This window comes from Trachemys scripta, chromosome 22 (assembly GCF_013100865.1).
Source record: "Trachemys scripta elegans isolate TJP31775 chromosome 22, CAS_Tse_1.0, whole genome shotgun sequence".
Classification (NCBI taxonomy): domain Eukaryota; kingdom Metazoa; phylum Chordata; order Testudines; family Emydidae; genus Trachemys; species Trachemys scripta.
The window spans coordinates 2,725,545-2,743,443 of record NC_048319.1 but is presented as its reverse complement, the minus strand read 5'-3'; the positions used below and the strand labels follow the sequence as shown (position 1 = coordinate 2,743,443).

At 58.3% G+C, this 17,899-nt stretch overlaps 1 protein-coding gene across 1 annotated transcript; it reads left to right on the top strand.

Annotated features, from left to right (window-relative positions):
- Positions 1 to 3,796: 3,796 nt before the first annotated feature.
- TM6SF2 (transmembrane 6 superfamily member 2) lies at positions 3,797 to 16,203 on the top strand. Its single transcript, XM_034755328.1, has 10 exons — positions 3,797 to 4,153; positions 7,798 to 7,901; positions 8,607 to 8,704; positions 9,088 to 9,191; positions 9,975 to 10,057; positions 10,433 to 10,557; positions 12,041 to 12,142; positions 12,494 to 12,586; positions 13,017 to 13,136; positions 15,057 to 16,203. The coding sequence occupies exons 1-10, from the start codon at positions 4,062 to 4,064 to the stop codon at positions 15,261 to 15,263; spliced, it is 1,128 nt and encodes a 375-aa protein (XP_034611219.1). The 5' UTR covers positions 3,797 to 4,061; the 3' UTR covers positions 15,264 to 16,203.
- The last annotated feature ends 1,696 nt before the right edge of the window (positions 16,204 to 17,899 follow it).

Here is a 17,899-nt window from a genome sequence, read left to right as displayed (position 1 = left end):
AGTGGCCAGCGGTCACAGGCAGGATGCATGCCCCATGCCAGTGGGTGCTGGACAATGACAGTCCCTTCCCTGAGGAGTTTACAGTCAGAAAGTAAAGTTACACACTTTAACCACTGGAAGGCCCAGGGAGCTCAAACTCCCTTCTCAGTCCCAGATGGGATCCCTCTGCCGTAACCCAGAGTGCATTGGTAGTGCAGTGCTGGGGGGATGCTTACATTTCTGTGCTTGTGTGGGAGCAAATGGGACTTTGGCCTCTGTGGCTGATAATCTAGTACCTTTCACAAGCACTAAAACCCCACAAATGTGTGAGGTGGGGCAGAGCTGCATTCCCTCTGTGCACAGAGATGGTCGTGTCACGCCCACTGCTATTAATCAGTGCGTGTACAACTGCCTGTACTTTGAATTGTTGCTTAATAAGATGAATTCTCATCTCGGGGCATATGCAAAGTAACTTCCACTTCTGCTGCTGCATAACGAAGCAATGAAACAGTGCAGGGCAAAGTGCACCGCCACTCATTCATCCGTGGACTCTGAATCGTGATGGAGCGAAGGAATGACACAACGGCTCCGGTGGAAAGCTTTTGGAAGCAAGGTGAAAGGTCAGATGACAACAGTTTTGTTTTTGTGAATGTCTGACAAACAGCACTTCGGTTCTTGGAATTTTTCTGGCACACACTAAGTGCTACCATTCAACCAGGTCCCTCCCCCAACACCTGGCATTGACTCTCAATGTCTGAAAAGAGAGGTGAAATGGAGAGGTCACAATCATGCTGGAAACAGCCTGCCCGAACAGAGACCTTGGAATCCCTGCTCTCTCTCTGCTGATTACAATTCTCTCAATGGCATGTAAAAAGTGGTGGCTTTCATGAGCTTTTTATTCTCTCTCAAAATCTGAAGATGTTTTTTCTCCTTCACTTGAGGAGGTTGTGAAGGCTAGGACTATAACAGAGTTTAAAAGAGAACTGGATAAATTCATGGTGGGTTAAGTCCATTAATGGCTATTAGCCAGGACGGGTAAGGAATGGTGTCCCTAGCCTCTGTCTGTCAGAGGGGAGATGGATGGCAGGAGAGAGATCACTTGATCATTTCCTGTTAGGTTCACTCCCTCTGGGGCACCTGGCATTGGCCACTGTCGGTAGACAGGATGCTGGTCTAGATGGACCTTTGGTCTGACCCGGTACAGCCATTGTTACGGAATGCTTCAGATTTCCAGGGTGAATGAGAAGAAAATGCTTCAGTTGCCAAGCTTTTCATAATACCTCGTGGAGTACATCTTAGTCTTCCTGAACAGTATTTACATGTGAATCTCAAGGAGACCAGCGTGATCCCTTTGTTTATAAACTTAAACAATCTATGTAGTAGGGCTAGTAAACAAGGAGGAAGGATGGTCTTACAGTCATTGACTTGGGACTCAGGACATCTGGGTTCAGTTCGGCACCTCCCACAGGCTCCCTGGGTGACCTTCAACAAGAATCTATGCCTCCTTTCCCCATCGGTACAATGGCGCTGTTACTTGCTATGAGGGTGCATTCGTTAATGGTTGTGAGGAGCTCAGATCCTGCAGTGATACGGTGTGAGACAGATAAACCCCAAGAGTCATGAGATTAAATGAAGAAAAGCTGCATATTGGAGGAAAAACTTTCTAGATCGGTTTAGACTGTGGAAAGAGCTTCCCAGGGACAGAAGTACAGAGTCCAGCCCTGGATACTCGATGTGCAGTAAGGAGCAATCCTACACCGCCATGGCAAAGTGATTTCATCAGCTCCTGAAATAGGTCTTTTTGTCTCCCTGATGGAGGACGTTGACCTTCGGGCTTTTTCTGACTTTTATGTTGGGTGGGAGGGGGTTATGTTCTTGAACCAAGCTGCATTATCTCATTCACAGTCAGCAAAAGCCTGGGTTGTAGCTTACGCTGTCAGTAAAGTACTTATAGAGCAGTTACAGAGTAATGGAATGTAATCAGACTGTCGGGGTCAGCAGGAAGATGTCAAGGGTGAAGAGATGCAATATTCTTGGCTGTCACGTCCATGGGAGAGCGCATTTACGGAGCAGACAGGAACCCAAATGCATCCTTTTAAGAACCTAGAGGCATCTGTGACATAAACCCAGTGAAGTCAGAGTAGGAATAAATTGGGGCGAGAGAGAGAGGGGTCTGTCAGATGTTCATCCTCGTGATTATGAAAGGGGGACGTAGACCTGCCAGCCTGGATCAAACTCATGCTCCATCTAGTCCAGTATCCACTCTCTTCAGAGGATGGGGCAGGAAGCCCCACAGTAGGCAGAGGTGGGGTAATTTCTTCCCATAAAGGTCCCATCCTGAATCCTAATAGAAATTGACTTAACTCCTAATAAATGAGGTTTCATTGCCCTTCCAAAACTCTTTCCATTAGCATTAACTACCATTCACTCTGGTTATTCTCGTTACCAGATAAATATCCAATCCCTCTTTGAATTTTGCTAAGTTCTTTCTCTCAAAACCATCCTTCTGCAATGACTTCCACGGACTTAAGTAAGGAAATTTCTTTTGCTAAGGACAATCTTATGTAAGCAAAATCGGGGAAGCTCAACATTCTACATTGCAACCGCCTCTAGCGGGCACATTGTGCGATTGTATCGGAGCAATTTAGCCCTGCTGGAATGTCTTGGGAATAACAGGAAAATGTGGGTTTCCAGGGCACAGATACGGGCGCCCAGCGTTCTGGTCCCAGCAACCAGTCTCTCATTCCGAGCTGCAGCTGATCAGCTTGGACGTGGAGAGCTCAGCTGAAAAGACACCGCCTCCCGAGATGTACGAGTGGTTCTGTTTGGTGAGAGGATGTTGGTGCTTAGGGCCACTTCGCTGGGAAGCCCTTTCTCCTTGTCAATTGTTCCGAGAGGGTGCAGCGATGCTGCTGCCATCTTGGAAGAGAAAGAGTGTTATTGAAGGCATCAGTCTGCAACTTCCTCCATCTGCTCTGTGCTCTCAGCTTCTCTAACTGCCACGGGAGAAGGTGCTAGTACCAGCAGTAGGGTGACCAGACGGCAAATGTGAAAAATCGGGACTGGAGTGGGGGGTAATCGGTGCCTATATAAGAAAAAGCCCCAAATATCAGGACTGTCCCTATAAAATCCAGACATCTGGTCACCCTAACCAGCAGGATGCGAGGGCAGGGCAGAGGTGGGATATAAACTTCTCTGCAACTGAAACTGAGACATAACCGGGCTGGCTCTGAGTGCAGCGGAGGGTGGGTGGGCACCTGGTGAGTTGGAGCCAGGCGGTGGCAGGGGCCTGCCCGGGGTTGTGTTTTGCCTGCTCCCGGGGGGGTGGTTGCAGGAGCTGGCGAAGGAGGCCGGCAGGTTTCCCGCTGACTTGATAGCCCTTGAGGGTCCTGTGGCACCTTTGAGGCTAACAGAAGTATTGGGCGCATAAGCTTTGGTGGGTAAGAACCTCACTTCTTCAGAACACGAAAGCTTATGCTCCCAATACTTCTGTTAGTCTCAAAGGTGCCCCAGGACCCTCTGCTGCTTTTTACAGATTCAGACTAACACGGCTACCCCTCTGATAGCCCTTGTCTTCCCAATGCTGCTCAAGCACTTGGCTGAACCTCCAGGCAGCCCGGTTTAAATGGTCCAGCAGGCCAGGCCCGGGCGGGGGACACAGGCTAACTTGGCTTGTCTAAGGCGCCAGTGCAGACGCGGGGTAGAGCCCAGGAGTCCCAGCGCCTGGCTCTACCCGGGGGCAGGAAGGAGCCTCTCAGTCTTGATCTGTTCCTGAAAACTTCCCGGGCAGAGCCTGCAAAGCGGCGGGCGGGGCAAAGGCTCCGGCTCCGCCTCTGGGCCAGCAGCTCCACCCGGGAGCGGGCCGTGTTGACTCAGGCTGGGCACGAGCGAGTGGCCCCGGGGACGAAAGTCTGCGACCTTTGCATGGGGGCCGGGGATCGTGCGCTGCGGGCTGGGCTGGATTCGGGGCGACGGACCGGCCCGGGCGCTTGCGGGGGACGTGGGTCCGCTTCCCTCTGGCCCCAGCGGGGAGCCGGGGTGGGAGGCCGCTGGCCGCGGAACAGCAGCGGGGCCCCTTCGCGATGCAGCTGCCTGCGGTCCCGGGGGCCGTCGGCCTGTCCCTCGCCGCCTTCCCTGTGTCCTACGCGCTGAACTGCGTCGCTGCCTTGGCGCAGTAAGTACCCGGCCTGCGCTGCGCTGCGCTCCCTGGGGCGCTCCCTGCGCGCTGTGCGCAAGCTGCGCCTCCCGGGCGAGCTAGTGGGATTGTGAGCGCTTTGGCCCAGGGCCTAGTCGGTCTGTGCAGCGCCTGGCGCAACGGGGCCCTGATCTCTTGGGGGCCCTGTGGGGGGTGTTGTAATTACTGCCAATAACGACAGTGGCGGGGTAGCCTCTGCGAGGCACTTTAGACAACACTTGCTCACATCTCCCCCATCCCTGGTATTTTGGGGGTCACCTTTTAAGGCCAGGCACAGACTGTTCTCCGCCTCTTGCAATCCTGGCGCGTGGCTGCTTTCCATAGACCCAGAGACTAGTGCCCACCCCAGGATTTTAGCCTGACTTCCACTCGTCTGTATGCGCTGGGGTTGGGGGACCCTCCGCCCTGCTGAACTCAGGTTGTCCTCTGCTGCCTTGCAGTCTGTGGGCTGCGGATGAGCTCCCTGGCTGATGGGTGATACTTTTGGAGTGTAAGCTGTTAACGCCGCCTGTTGAATGCCAGGATTAGCCATGGCTTTCACTTTATTTTGCAGCAGGGTTAAAGGGTTTAGTGGAAAATGCCTTAATATGTTCAGCTTTATCGCTCACAAAGCAAAAGTAGGAGCCGTGCTGGTCCTGTAGCTCTTACAACGAATGAAATTGCTTCTTGGAAGAAGAGAAGAGAGCTCAGGATGGATTTCCCTACAACGTACCCTCTGTCCTAGCACAAATTTGCAATATCTTTCCCCTCACTATAGATTCGCTTTCTAATCGGTTTACCTGGTCTCTGATCATAGCGGAGCAGCTAATGGCCATCCATATTCAGATGTGATGGCACCGCCGCCTCTGAGAAGGGAGATCGAAATCCTAATGATTTCAACTAAAATGACATTTCAGAATAAAACCCAGCACGTGGCACCTGCCTTGGCATTTTGCCCATTGTAACAATGGCCTGGACGGTTGGGAGATGGGCCCCTATCTTTGTACTTGTGCAGGACACTTCTCGAAGCAGCCCCTGCTGTGATGCAGGGTCTGAATTTCAGGAGGAGACAGTGCCTGTCATTTCCCTCCATGCTCAGTTATGTCAGACCTTGGGCAAGGTAATTACTGCCTTCTTCGTGCCTCAGTTTCCCCAACCACCCTTTGCCCTGTGTACTTAGACTGTAGGCTCTTTGGGGCAGGAACCATCCCTTATGTGTCTCTGCAGTGCCCAGATCTTGGCTAGGGCTTCTAGGTGCTACCATAATATAAATAATAATCGACATGGACCTATGGTTCTAGCTCTACTCCTGTTTTCCTCTCCCGAGTGATGGAATTGCCTTGGATTCATCACAAAGCCCCTTGTCACCGGGCAGAGCTCTGTCCGGTTCCCACGGGAGCAAAGGGGTCACCTGGCTCCGAGAAGAGCAAAGTTGGATGGGTTGATGGGGGTTACGTCACTGTAAACCTTTGCTTGTTCCTAGCACCCAGGGTCCCGCCCAACCCCACAAAGTCAGCAGACAGGCAGGACTCCCTCTGACGGCAGGGGATGTTGGGTCAGGCCCTTGCTGAGAGCGTTTGAACTCAGTGTGCCTGGCTCTGGTCTGGTCGGACCTGCCCTGCCTCCTGGATGCTGCCGTGTGCTCTGCTCAGCCTGAGGGCTTGGCCTTCGGCCTGCCCCGGCGCGTAGGCTGGCTGTACTTTGAACCCTGCTGCATCCAGCGGCTGGTGTTGGCAAAACCCCTCCTGCCCCCCCCTTCCAAAAGCAAAACCCCAGGCCGCAGGAGAATCCTTTGCTTTCTACAGAGTCCCCACCCTCCACCCAAAGCGGCAGTGTTACGCAGGGTCCCAGCTGGGAGCTTCGCCCAGGGGGTTTGCCCAAGGGATCCCGGACGGACAGTTGTACTTTATTGGGGGTCCAGGCACCACTGGAGCCCCGAGAGCTGAGGCCTCATCCTTGGGTCCATGGTTCCTGCACTTGGGGGTGGGTCGGTGGGGAGGGGGTCTCTAAGCCACCCCTGGGGTCCCCACCTCCTGGGGCTCTGCCTGGCCCCTGGGGCGAGTTACAGCAGCCTCAGGGAAGGGGCAAATCTCCCTAGGGGAAGCTGTTCTCTGCCAGGTGCCCTTAGACCCCGGGCCAAGGGCACTAGCCAGGGAATGAGCCCTGCATTTGCCTTCGTGGCCGCATTCATCCAGCAAAGCCTTTTCCCTGCTTCGGTGCCTGTGTGCAATACGCGTGATGCCGTCCCCTCTCTGCTCCGCGGGGGCCCATGCTTCCCGGTTCATGATGCAGCGCAGAGCTCTGGGGAGGAGGCAGCTTGGTTAGAACTAGGGTCTGAAACGCGTTGCCATGGGATGGCCGATTGCTGTCCCCCTCCCTCCTGCTCCCGGAAAGCTGGGAGGCCCCCTTACAGCCTGGGCTGATTTGGGGGAGCCCAGGGCTTTGCTGGACGTGTGTGTCCTTAGAGGGCCTTACAGCAGCCCGAGCATGCGTCCGCTGAGCTCTCCCTGCTGGTGCTGCCGTTCCTACACGTCACTGAAACCCTTCGAATGTGGCAATATTTTGACCTCTTGCCCCCAACGTCAGCCGGGCAAGCCGGGGGCTGCTAGACAGCAAAGTGCCAGGTCATTAATTAGCTCCCCAGGTGCCCTGGCCTGGGCGAGGCGTGTGAAACCTGCCGGCGTGCAGGGAACAGCGCGCAGATCGAGAGCCTGGGCAGTCAGTCTGCGGTTTGAACCGGGTCTGCCAGGCGCTGGCGTGTCTTTCCCTGGCAACGTGCTGTATGATGAAAGGGGAGGGGGGTGTAAACCCCGGGAGGGTGGCTGGTTCCTGGCGCTGACAAGTCCTGCCTCTGGTTTAAAATACTGAAGATTCAAATCCAGCTAAGGTTAAAATATCCCTGCTGATGTTCTAGCTGTTTGGGGTCAAATCCTTAGCTGGGGTAAAGCGGCATTGCTGCACTGAAGTCAGTGGGGCTCCCCGGATTTACATCAGCTGACCCGCCAGACCGACTGTAAAAGGGCTGTGATGGGGGGAACAGGGGCACTGGGGCTAAGATTGTCAAATCAGTCTGATCCCAGCATGTTAAAGGGGCCAGCTGGTCAGACAGTGCTGGGCACCGACCCTCTGAAACGCAGGCCCCTTTAAGGTGTCTCAAGTTGGGTGCCCAAAATCACTCACCAGATCTTGTGCCTGTGCCTGTATGAGCCCCCCAAAAGTGCCATCTGCTAAGCCACAGGGCCCTGCTTGTTACCAGGGCCACGGAACAGGAGGGGGTGCCGGGCTCAGATTCTGCTGACTGTCACGGGTACAAATCTAGAGCAGCTGGGGTGAGTGAGATCAGAACCCAGGCTGTGGCCTCTTCCCCGCTCGGCCAACAGGATCGTGGGGACTGGTGGAAACTGAGGCATGAAGCGGGCGGGGGGAAGTCTGGCCCCATTGAACTCAATGGCCAAACTCCCATTGACTCCATCCACGGTCTTCAGTCTCCTCTGCGGATGGGCTCCATGCCCCGAGCGCGGTGATAAGCGGGAATGGGACAGTTAATCGGGCCAGAGGCTGGGCAGGGGGTTTGCCCGGCCCTCAGCAGCCCCTTGCGTCACGCTGCGAGAGTCTGACCTGTCCCTTGCCTGCGTGTATTACAGCCCAGTGGCTATCGCGGTGACGGGGGCGCTGGTGTTGCTGGTTCTGTTCTGCATGGTGTATCTCCTGGGCGAAGGGAGCCATTCCCAGGATCCCCTCTTCTACGGTGAGTCTCGGCGGGGGGGGGCCCTGCTTAGTGACCCCCTCCTGGCTCCTGTTCACCTACCTGGGCAAGAGAGGCAGCAAGCCAATGTGGTTGGAGGAGCCCTGGGTCTCTGTAGGCGGCAGGTGGGTGGGTGAGGTTCAGGGGGATTGAAGCCGCGTCAGGGAAGGTGCTGGTGGGTCTGGATGGTGCAGGGGATGCGCGGTGGCCCAGATCTAGCCCTGGCTGCCAGTGACTGGAGGCTGCTCCCATGTGACGGCCGTCAGGCAGCCCGTGGGCGGGGGGGGGAGGGCCCAGCTCAGTCCCCAGGTGAAAGGTGCCTGCCTGGCAAAAACATCACATCAGCTGGCACACACTGGCCCCAACCTGCGCAGGGAGCGGCGAGAGGCCGGGGGGGGGAGGTTGGACGGGGTCTCCATTGCCAGTCTCCCACCGAAGGGCATCGAGGACAGGTCCAGGGCTGAGCCCCACAAGCAGGATGGACTCAGCCAGAGACCCCGCCCCTGCCCCCCCCCCGTGCCCCTTATGCTCTGGGGAGCGGAGAATTCCCCAGCTGACAGGCGAGGCTGGGACCTCTCACTGCACGTGCAGGTCCCCTCTGAGCTGGGGCGAGGCCTGTGTGTTTGGGGGGCCCAGGGCAGCCTGGCAGGGAGGTGGCTCGGGGCCCCCTACAGAGGTGAGCCTGTCTCCCTCTCTCCCCGCCTGCAGTGTTCACGGTGTTCTCTTTCACCTCCGTCATCGACCTGATCATCTCACTGGAGGAGGATGGCTACATCAGCGGCTTCATGGAGTTCTACATGAAGGAGGTACCACCCCGGCTGCCATCACGCGTCCAGGATTCCCAGAACATCACGCTGCCCTGGCCAGACCCCATGGCATCCCATCCCTGCTCCCTTACAAACACCATGGGCCTGCTCCCCTGCGGGCAGGCCCTTCCCCCGGTGCAAAGGGGGGTTAAAGCCACGCTGCGCTCATTGGCACAGGTCTAAGCAACCGCGGTGGAGATCTGAGCCCTTGTTCCTTTAAACGAGCTGTGGCACAGCTCCGTCTCATAAGTCCCCCGCAGCTCCCCATGCCCGGCACTGGCCCCTGGGTAGAGCAACCAGATGGGGGCAGGCACATGTGGGCATTGGACTGAGCGTCGTCATGCCCAGCTGGGGAAGTGACTCGATGCCTTTCTGGTGGGCAGGGCGAGCCGTACCTACGCACGGCTTACGGCATCATGATCTGTTACTGGGATGGCATCGTGCACTACCTGCTCTACCTCGCCATGATCGTAGCCATCACACAAAGGTAAGAGGGGACTGACACTCAAGGCGATTCGGATCTCCGGTTCATTCCCTGGGCGTTACATGGCTGCTTCCAAGCGGTGGGCGGAGGAGAATGGGGGTTGCTTTTTGCTGGAACAGTCTGGGGAGGGGGCCAAGTGGGGGCGCTAGGGGAACCATAGTCAACCGTCCCATAGTATTTTGCCACAAGGTCCCAGCCAGGATTGGAAGCTGCAGGAATCTCCTGTGTGGGCCTGTTCTCGGGGGACCTCCCAGCCATGGGCACGGAGAGCCGGGCTGAGTAACCGACCCGAACTCCAGCCCTCTTGGCATCTGATGCTAGTGCAGGAGCAGTGGGGAGCTCCGGTCAGAACAGGGCAGCAGCCCAGGTCCTCCCAGGGGGAGTGACGGGGTCTCCGGGCATGGATGTGCCCTGCCCAGTTGGTAGCAGCCCTGTGAGCAATGGGCAGCGCCAGGAGCCAATATGAGGAAGAATTCATGGGTGGTGGGGGCCTGCAGCCAGGGCGCTCTGGGTGGTGGGAGGCCAGGCAGGGTAGCAGTCCCCTTCTGATGCTGGTATGCTGCTAGGGAGGAGCGGCTGTTGGAGGGGAGGCTGCTCTGGGGTGGCAGAGTGCCCATCTGAACCCACACGCTGTGACGTGGCAGGGCTGACCCCACCTTGCCACTAACCCGGGAGAGCAGGCGAGGGGAAGAAACCTATGAACGCAGCAGTGGTTGAGTGATGGGGTGAGGTGGGAAAGGCTGATCTGAGCCCCAAGAGGGTGTTGAATTTCCACTGTCTCCCCAGGAAGAACTACAGGACCCTGGGTCTCTACTGGCTGGGCTCCCTGATGATGAGCATTGTCGTCTTCCTGCCTGGGAACATGTTAGGTAAGGGGGGGCCTGCCAGGGACAAGCGCTGGGGAGCTACCCTCTGCTATGAGCTCTGGTCTCGTGGGGGTCAGTCTGTGTCCTTCCCACGTTGCCCGTGCTCCACTCTGCTTCTGCAGGGACACACCCCAGAGCTGCGGGTTCAAGTCCAGCGTGCCTCACTAAAACCGGCACTAACAGGCCCCCTTGGTGGCAGAGAAGCCCGGGTGTGCGTGGGACAGGAACCCTCTTCTCCCATCCCGTCAGGGTGGAATAGTGCAGGGAGGATGTGGGAGGAGTGGGGTGTTGCTACGCGCTCTCCATGGGGTTAACCAAAGGCACCGGTCTCTAGGGCTGGTCTTGCTGCATGCACAACTGGGGACTCTTCTCTCTTAGGGAAGTACAGCTCCGAGATCCGCCCCTCCTTCCTGCTCAATGTGCCCTACATCCTGATCCCAGTCTGGGCTGGGATGAGACTCTTCAGCCAGCCAAAACCCCTTCCCTGCTGCACTGCTGAGAAGGTAGGCGGGTCGGCAGGCTGGGGGTCCCAGCTGGGGCAGGTGGCCTGCGAGAGGCATGCAGGTCTTGGTGACTGGGCACGGGATGCTCTGGGCCTGTGCGGAGCCAACCCCCTGCCTGTGGCTAGGGCGTCTGCAGGCGACGTCTTCCATTGGGGCCGAGACACAGAGCTGCTGGCCCCTTGGGATCATTACAGAGCATTGGGGTGCTGTTCCTAGAGCCGGGTACCCCTTCTCCACCACTGGCCTCCATACGAGCTAAGGGCTTGGTTAGGTTTCAATCCGCTGATTGTTTTTTCCCATATTCCAGCCCTGTATTTTACACCGTTGTTTGGGAAAAACCCCGTTTTGAAGGCTGGGGGTTGGTGAGCAAACCCGGCAGGAATTGCCCCTGATCCCTTACCCATCCCTCATCACATGCACAGCTGGCACCCTTTTGCCAGGCTGGTGGGATGGCAAAATGCAGTTGCTTTTGGTGCCGGGTACAAACTAGGGTGGGGGGTAAGAGGCGCCTATATAAGAAAAAGCCCCAAATATCGGGACTGTCCCTATAGTAAAACGAACAGGAGTCCTTGTGGCACCTTAGAGACTAACAAATTTATTTGGGCATAACCTTTTGTGGGCTCAAACCCACTTCATCGGATGCATGCAGTGGAAAATACAATAGGGACATCTGGTCACCCTAGTCCAAACTCTCCCCCTGTGAATGTGTCTGTGCGCTGCTGCCCCCTGCTGGTTGGTGGGTGTCTCACCCGCTCAGGCTCGTCCGCTCCCTTTGCTAGCTGAGCAGAGGTGCTGCTTTGGCACCATTAGGCCTGGGGGCGTCTTCCGGTGCCCGTTGTGCCGGGCGCTGCACAGACACGGTGAGAGACAGGCCCTGCTCCAAGCTGAGTCGACAAGACGGGCCCAGGATCACTAAACAGAACCCAGGTCTCCTGCCTCCCATTCCGGTCCTGTCCTCTAGAGCCCACGCCGAACTGTAGGTGTGAGTCCATTGCACCATGGACGGGAGCAGGGCCCTGGGCACGTCTGATTGCCCTGTCTAGGGATGGCTGCAGATCCCTTTGTCCTTAACCCACTGGTCTGGGGGCCGGGGGGACCTCCCCCCCTTTTATTCTTTTAAGGGACTTTAATTTAAAAATGGTTTTTGCATCTGAGTGGGGGATGAACGCAGCCCCGTCCATCCTCATCCCCCCTCCCTTCCTGCGGAGCTGGGCCCCTCTCTGGAAACCTCAGTAACCGGAGCAGACCTGGCAGGAGGTTCTCGCTGCCCGTTTAAAAGCAGACTGTGCTGAGGCTGGGAATGGATCCACCATTGAAAGGGCGGAGATGGGACGCCCCTGGGGCTGCTGGCTCTGGATCGAGGTTTCTGCCCAGCCAGGGGGAGGCAAAGAGAACTGGCTTTTGAAATTTAGCCCGTTCAAGTTTCCCACTTAAAGGGCCAGCGTCCCAGTCCCTGACACCCACTGCGGCCGCTCGTGTTCAGGTTGCGGCGGAGCAGCAGAGGAGTCTGTATCAGCGGCCCCTGGACGTGGGCTTGATCCTGTTCCTGCTGGTGGCTGCGACGTTCACCTTCTTCAGAGGGCTGGTAAGGGCTGGCCAGTCGGTGACTCCGCCAGAGGGTCGGCTCCATTACAGGGAAGGGGCGGGGGGTCGGGGGCCTGCGATGTGCAGCAGGTCAGACTAGATGATCATCATGGTCCCTTCTGGCCTTAAAGTCTGTGAGTGGGAGGGGCAGGGACAGGGGCCGGATCTCCCATGCACTCTGCTTATCGCACAGGGGCAGCTGGGCACGGGGTTGATGTGGGGGTGGGGAATGGCCGTGGGCTGTCAGATCTGGCTGTCCCGTGCACTCTGTGTCTCCTGGGGGCAACTGGGTGAGGGGTCGGTGGTGGGGGATCAGAGCTGGCTTTCCCAGGCACTCCGCTTGTGTCTCCAGGTGGTCCTGGACTGTCCGTCCGATTCCTGCTTCGACTACATTTACCAGTACGAGCCATACCTGCGCGACCCCGTCGCCTACCCCAAAGTGCAGGTGAGTGCGGAGCCCGCTGGGACCCAGCTGCTCTCGGTGCAGGTCCTGGCAGGCTGCCGGACAAAGGGTGGGAGAATGGCGGGATCGGTCTCCCCGGCGTCGAGGCCGGGAATTCAGGCCCAGAGAGATTCAGGGGGAGGCTCTATAAAGCGCCGTGGGATGCTGGAGTGTATAGACTTGTGCACCTAAATCCCTTCGGAGAGGGTGCTGCTTATTCATTTATTTTAATGCCTGGGAACATTGGGGATTCTGGGGGCCTGAGATCTGGAGCATCCCGCTGGGCACTTCTGCAAGCGCAGGGCAGTTTTGCATCCGGGGTTCTGGTCCAGCCCCCGCTTCCTTATGTCTCCCAGCCCCTGCCCTGTGCTCACACTTTGCCCCGGCAGCGCCCTGCTCAGGCCTGTGCTGACCTCTCTCCCTTTGCTGCCAGATGCTGGTCTACATGTTCTACGTCCTCCCGTTCTTCTGCCTTGGCATTTACGGGCTCCTGCGGCCTGGCTGCACGTGGCTGCCCGACTGGGCCCTGGTGTTTGCTGGAGCCGCAGCGCAGGTAACGAGGGGCCGGGGCTGGGATTTCCCTGGGGCACAGCAGACCCTGGGCCTGTTGTTAGGTGTATTGCGGTAGAGGCCGCGGATGAGAACAGGGCCCCGTTCTGCTGGTGCTTCATCGACAGAGAGTGAGAGACAGTCCCTGCCCCCAGGTGCTCACAGTTTAGGGAGAGATGGGAGGGGGTGGCGGGTGACTGGGCCAAGGCCACCCAGCCAGCCTGCGGCGGAGCTAGGAATAGAACCCAGGTGTCCTGAGGTTTTTTTTTTTTCTTTAACTCAGTCTGATGTAAAGCGAGGGGAGGGGCAAGGGGAGGGCTCAGCCCCTGACCGCCGGGGTCCCACAGAGGCTGGTAATCCAGCCTCTCCTCACTGCTGAGCCGCACAAGGGCTCCAGCTCTGGGGTCAGGGGAGGAGATTAAAATGAGGCTTATCCCTCTTATTTTGTCCGTAGTTGCAGGGACGTTTGACTCCTGCCTGGGGTTCTGCGCTGATCTCTGTGGGTGTGGGAGGGGACAGACCCGGGGACGCGATGATCTGGAACCACAGCCGGCCCGTTTACACCTGGAAATCGCTCTCTGCTCAAAGCACAGCGGGAGTTTGCTCTGAAACTTACCATTCCCCCTCCCCGCGGTGTTCCACTCAGCCCCTCTTCGGAGACGTGGCGAGAAGCCACTGAGATGGAGTCGCAGACCCAGCTCTCAGTGCCAGCTTCCCGGATCTTTCCTCGAGCCAGTGTCTCGGGGGAGGCCTCGGTTTCGGGCCACGGTCCCAGCAGCCTTTACACGCCTCCCCCAGGCTGGCACAGGACTGTACCGAGCCGCCTACCTACTAGCTAGCCACGCTCCGTGGTTCAGCGAGAGCAATGCACTGAGCTGTCTCTGTAGGCGGGAGCCATTGCATCGCAGAGCTAGCACATCAAAGGGCCGGTGTGTCTCTAGGCCAGTGCCCCTGCACGAGGCTCCTGGACAAGCGTGTTCTGACCTCTCACGATTCCCTCGTCCCTGGGTTTGCATGTGGAGCAGTTTCTATGGCAACGAGCAGAGCCTGATAATTACTCTCTCAACGGATGTTAATGGCGGACGTGGATTAGTTTCACAGAAATAGACTTGAGCCAGCGCCCCGTGTAGCTATCAATAGGGTACGGGGGAACACGCAGCCCTGCTATCAGCATGAGCAAGGCTGCCCCAGCGTAGTCCCGGGGCCGGCTAGCCCCAACCCCTTGGCCCAACAGGGACCAGTGCTGGATTCGTCAGGGGACAAACCCCATTGTGTGCCTGGCTGTGTACCATTATCTTCCCAAGGTAATTCCTTCCTGACCTCAGCTGCTGATGCACTTATACGCCCTGGAGCATGAGGATGGCGCTTACCCTCTTTAATCCCTAGCTCTTGGCCCTGCTGGATTTATGCATAACAGGGTCTCACCCACTTGTGACACTTGGGCTGCGGGGGTGGGGAATTGGGGCCAGGCCTTGAAAGGAGGTCAGCCCTCACAACCCCTGTTGCTCTAAGTGGAGAATCTGCCCCTGCCCCCATTGTTCGCGGTGGATCTGCCAGGTGCAAGCCATGTGAGAAGCCGCCCCCGTTGTTTGGGCGGGTTGCTGGGGCTGAGGTGGGAGCATCTGGCCCTTGCAGTCTTGCGGACATGAGTTCTGCTGGCGATTTCTCCATGGTGCAATAGAATCGAAGGTTCTTTCCCATCAGCCGTCCTCTCGAACCTGGGGCCTGCACATGGGTGGGAGCCAGCACTGTCCGCTGGCGCCCGCTAACTGCTCCGTAGCCAAGTCACTTCCCCTCTGTGGGGCTGGGGCCCCACCAGCCAGGGCTTCCCACTCACTGCAGAGGGAGGGGCTAGCGGGGGGGCTCACGGGGCAGGTGCCGTGGGCAGCGTCTCCCGTCACCCTGCCCCTCTTGTGCATTTCAGGCCCAGTTCTCCCACGTGGGCTCCTCCCTGCACCACCGCACCCCCTATCCCTACCGCACCCCGGAGGAGGTCTGGTGGGTCTTTCTCCTCACCAACGTCCTGTACGCGCTGGGCCCGCACCTCCTCGCCTACCGCTGCCTTCACAACCCCGGCTTCTTCCAGCCAGCTGCTCCCACTGGCCAGGACGGGATCAAGAAGCATCAGTGAGGAGAGAGCTTGGCTCCTGTCTCCAGTGCCTGGACATTGCAAGGAGGAGCTGCTACCCGCCACCACCACACACACACCACGGGCCCCAGTACGCTCAGCCTGGCTGGGGGCAGCGGGATGCCGAAATCTCCGTCCCTGCTGGGTTAGCAGCCAGGCCATGCGGCTCCAGGGGACAAGCCGCTGAGGGGAAGGAGGATCCCTGCTTTGGGGGTGGGGGGAGTTTCACAGCAGGCGTTCGGGGATTTTGTGCATGGCAGGGTCTTGTTCCTCCTCTTTGGCTCTGGGCTCCCCTCCCCCCCCATCCTTCATGGAGCTCTGAGGATCTTCTCAAGGCCTGATTGGCCCGTCAGCCTCTCAGCGGCACTCCTCACCCCGCCAGAGGGGAGCGCTATGGAGTGAGGGCGTGAGTCTCCCTCCCCTCCCCAGCACCAGCCACCAGGCCCAGGGGTGCGGAGAGGTTGCTCTGAGCCCTCTTCCACCCGCCTCCCTGTTGGCCTTTGCCTTGGGGCCCTTAATGGTGTTGGCACCCGTGGGCCCGTCGGCAGGGACGTCCCTTGGGGTCCAGGCTGCTGCGGTACCAGGGGGAAGGTGATGGAGGCAGAGGTGCCTTGAGGCTGTGCCGGCTACTGTGACCCTGGTGGTGTTTAGGGGGTTGGCTCTGGAGTGGCTGGCTGTGTCCTGGCTTGGGGAGCACCTGTCTCCCGTCCCAAAGCCAGTTCCCACTGCCCTGCCCCTCTCGGTGCCATGGGGCACCCTGCAGGCTGCGTCTCCCTCAGAATTGCTGCTCACCGTGTCCTCTTGTTCTGCAGAGACATGTCGGGGGTGGGGGAGGGAGGCTTTGTTCCTTAGCCATGCTGCAATGCTTAAAGGAGGGGGTGCCAGAGACCCTCCATAACAGATGGTTTACAGAATAAAATCATTTTGTGCTGTGACTTTTTAACCCTGCTGTGGCTGGATATTTTTTCAGACGCCCACAGTCCCTGCTGCGGGAGGTGGATCGATTTCCTGAACTGTGTTGTGTGGCTCTGACCACGGGGCTCACTGAGAAGTGCCCCGTTCCCCCGCCCCTGAGCCCTACGGTCTCCAGCCCCCGTCAGGATGCTAGGGCCTCTCGACTGCCCTGAGCTCCAGTGCGTGGTTTGCTACAGAATAGGGCCCCCCTGCTTTCCACAGCGGCCACTGGCGGGGCCTGGCTGAGCCCCCCCCCCCATCTGCAGCCAGGAGCAGTGGGGGCTTGGCCCCCCTGAGGAGCAGGTCTCACGTTGGGCCTGCACAGCTCCAAAGCAATGAACCCTTGTGGGATGGTGCCTGGCCAGGGGTGGGAGAAACCAGGCCCTTTACCCACTGTTATCTCTTCACAGCCTCCCTGGGGCTGCAGCAGTGTATGGGAGAGGGCTCGGTGGGGGAGGGGGGACAGGGCTGGGTCTGTCTATTCCCCCCCCCCAGGATGGGAAATAGATTCTTGACCCAAACCTGAGGGTTCCAGCCCAGGATGCAGAATGGGGGATGATGTCCCATGTGCCTGCTGCTCCCCTCCCAGAGCTCCGCGCTCCCCCGTCTCCGGCACTGCCCCTGAGGCTCTGCTCAGGCCCGACTCGAACCCTCCCCCTTCCAGGTCTGCGCCAGGGCCTTCCCTCCCAGAAAGATGGGGATGAGCAGCCCAGCCCGCTGGGAGACAGCAGGGAGCGCAACGCCCCTCGAGCTGGGGCCAGCCTTTGGTGCACAGCTGGTAAATAAGCCCCCCGACTTTCACAATAAGCCAAAAATCAAGCGAATCCCTTTTCAGAACAAGCCAGTCCCTAAGAACCCCAACACTCTATGTGACTAGATCCCCCCGGCCTGCAGTCTGGGACTGGGCTGGGCCCGCTGCACCCCTGACTCTCTCCCCACCTTGCCCCTGCTTGCTGGGAGCCGATCAAAAAAAAAAAAAAGCAACAAGCTATGAGCCAAACGAGCTACAAGCCAGAAACTAGCCAACAAGCAGCTCACAAGCCAATTAAGCCAGAAACAAGCCCAATTTCTGCGTTTCCTCCCTGGGTTTGGCAGGTCTGCTTTTGTGCTGCAATACTGAGGGCTTGGACCCATGACACGGTGAGCTGCCCAGCGAGGGCCAGGACCCACCATGCTTAGAGCACAGGATGATGCAGGGCAGGGCGAGCGGCTGACAGGGACCAGCTCCAGCACCCCCGCCCCCGGGGCCAAAGTCGTGGCCTCTCCCATTAGTGTGCTTTCCCTGTACACATGCCGGCTAACACAGGAGCCTGGTGTGTGGGCCAGAGACCACGACCCCTGCACCCAATGTCAGTTCTGAGGGCTGCAAGGGAGCCAGAACTGGCTTTGGGAGAGTGGGTGCCCATAGCTCTGCATGTGCATAGCCACACGTGCTCCTGTGTGGTGTGTGTGCCCCATAGGGGGGCGTGTGCACAGCTGTGGGTCACCCACTTGTTTATACCAAGGGTTGGGGGTGGTTTTGCGGAACGCAAGCGAGTTTTCTGAAGCTTGGCGCTTTGGTGGCCCGGGAGCTTTTCGGTGAGCCCAGCGACCCATGTGACTTGCTTCCTCTGCTGAGCCTGGCACTTCCCCCCCCTCGGCGTCCTACGGCCCCAGGGCCCTAATTGGCACGTGCCCGAAAAACA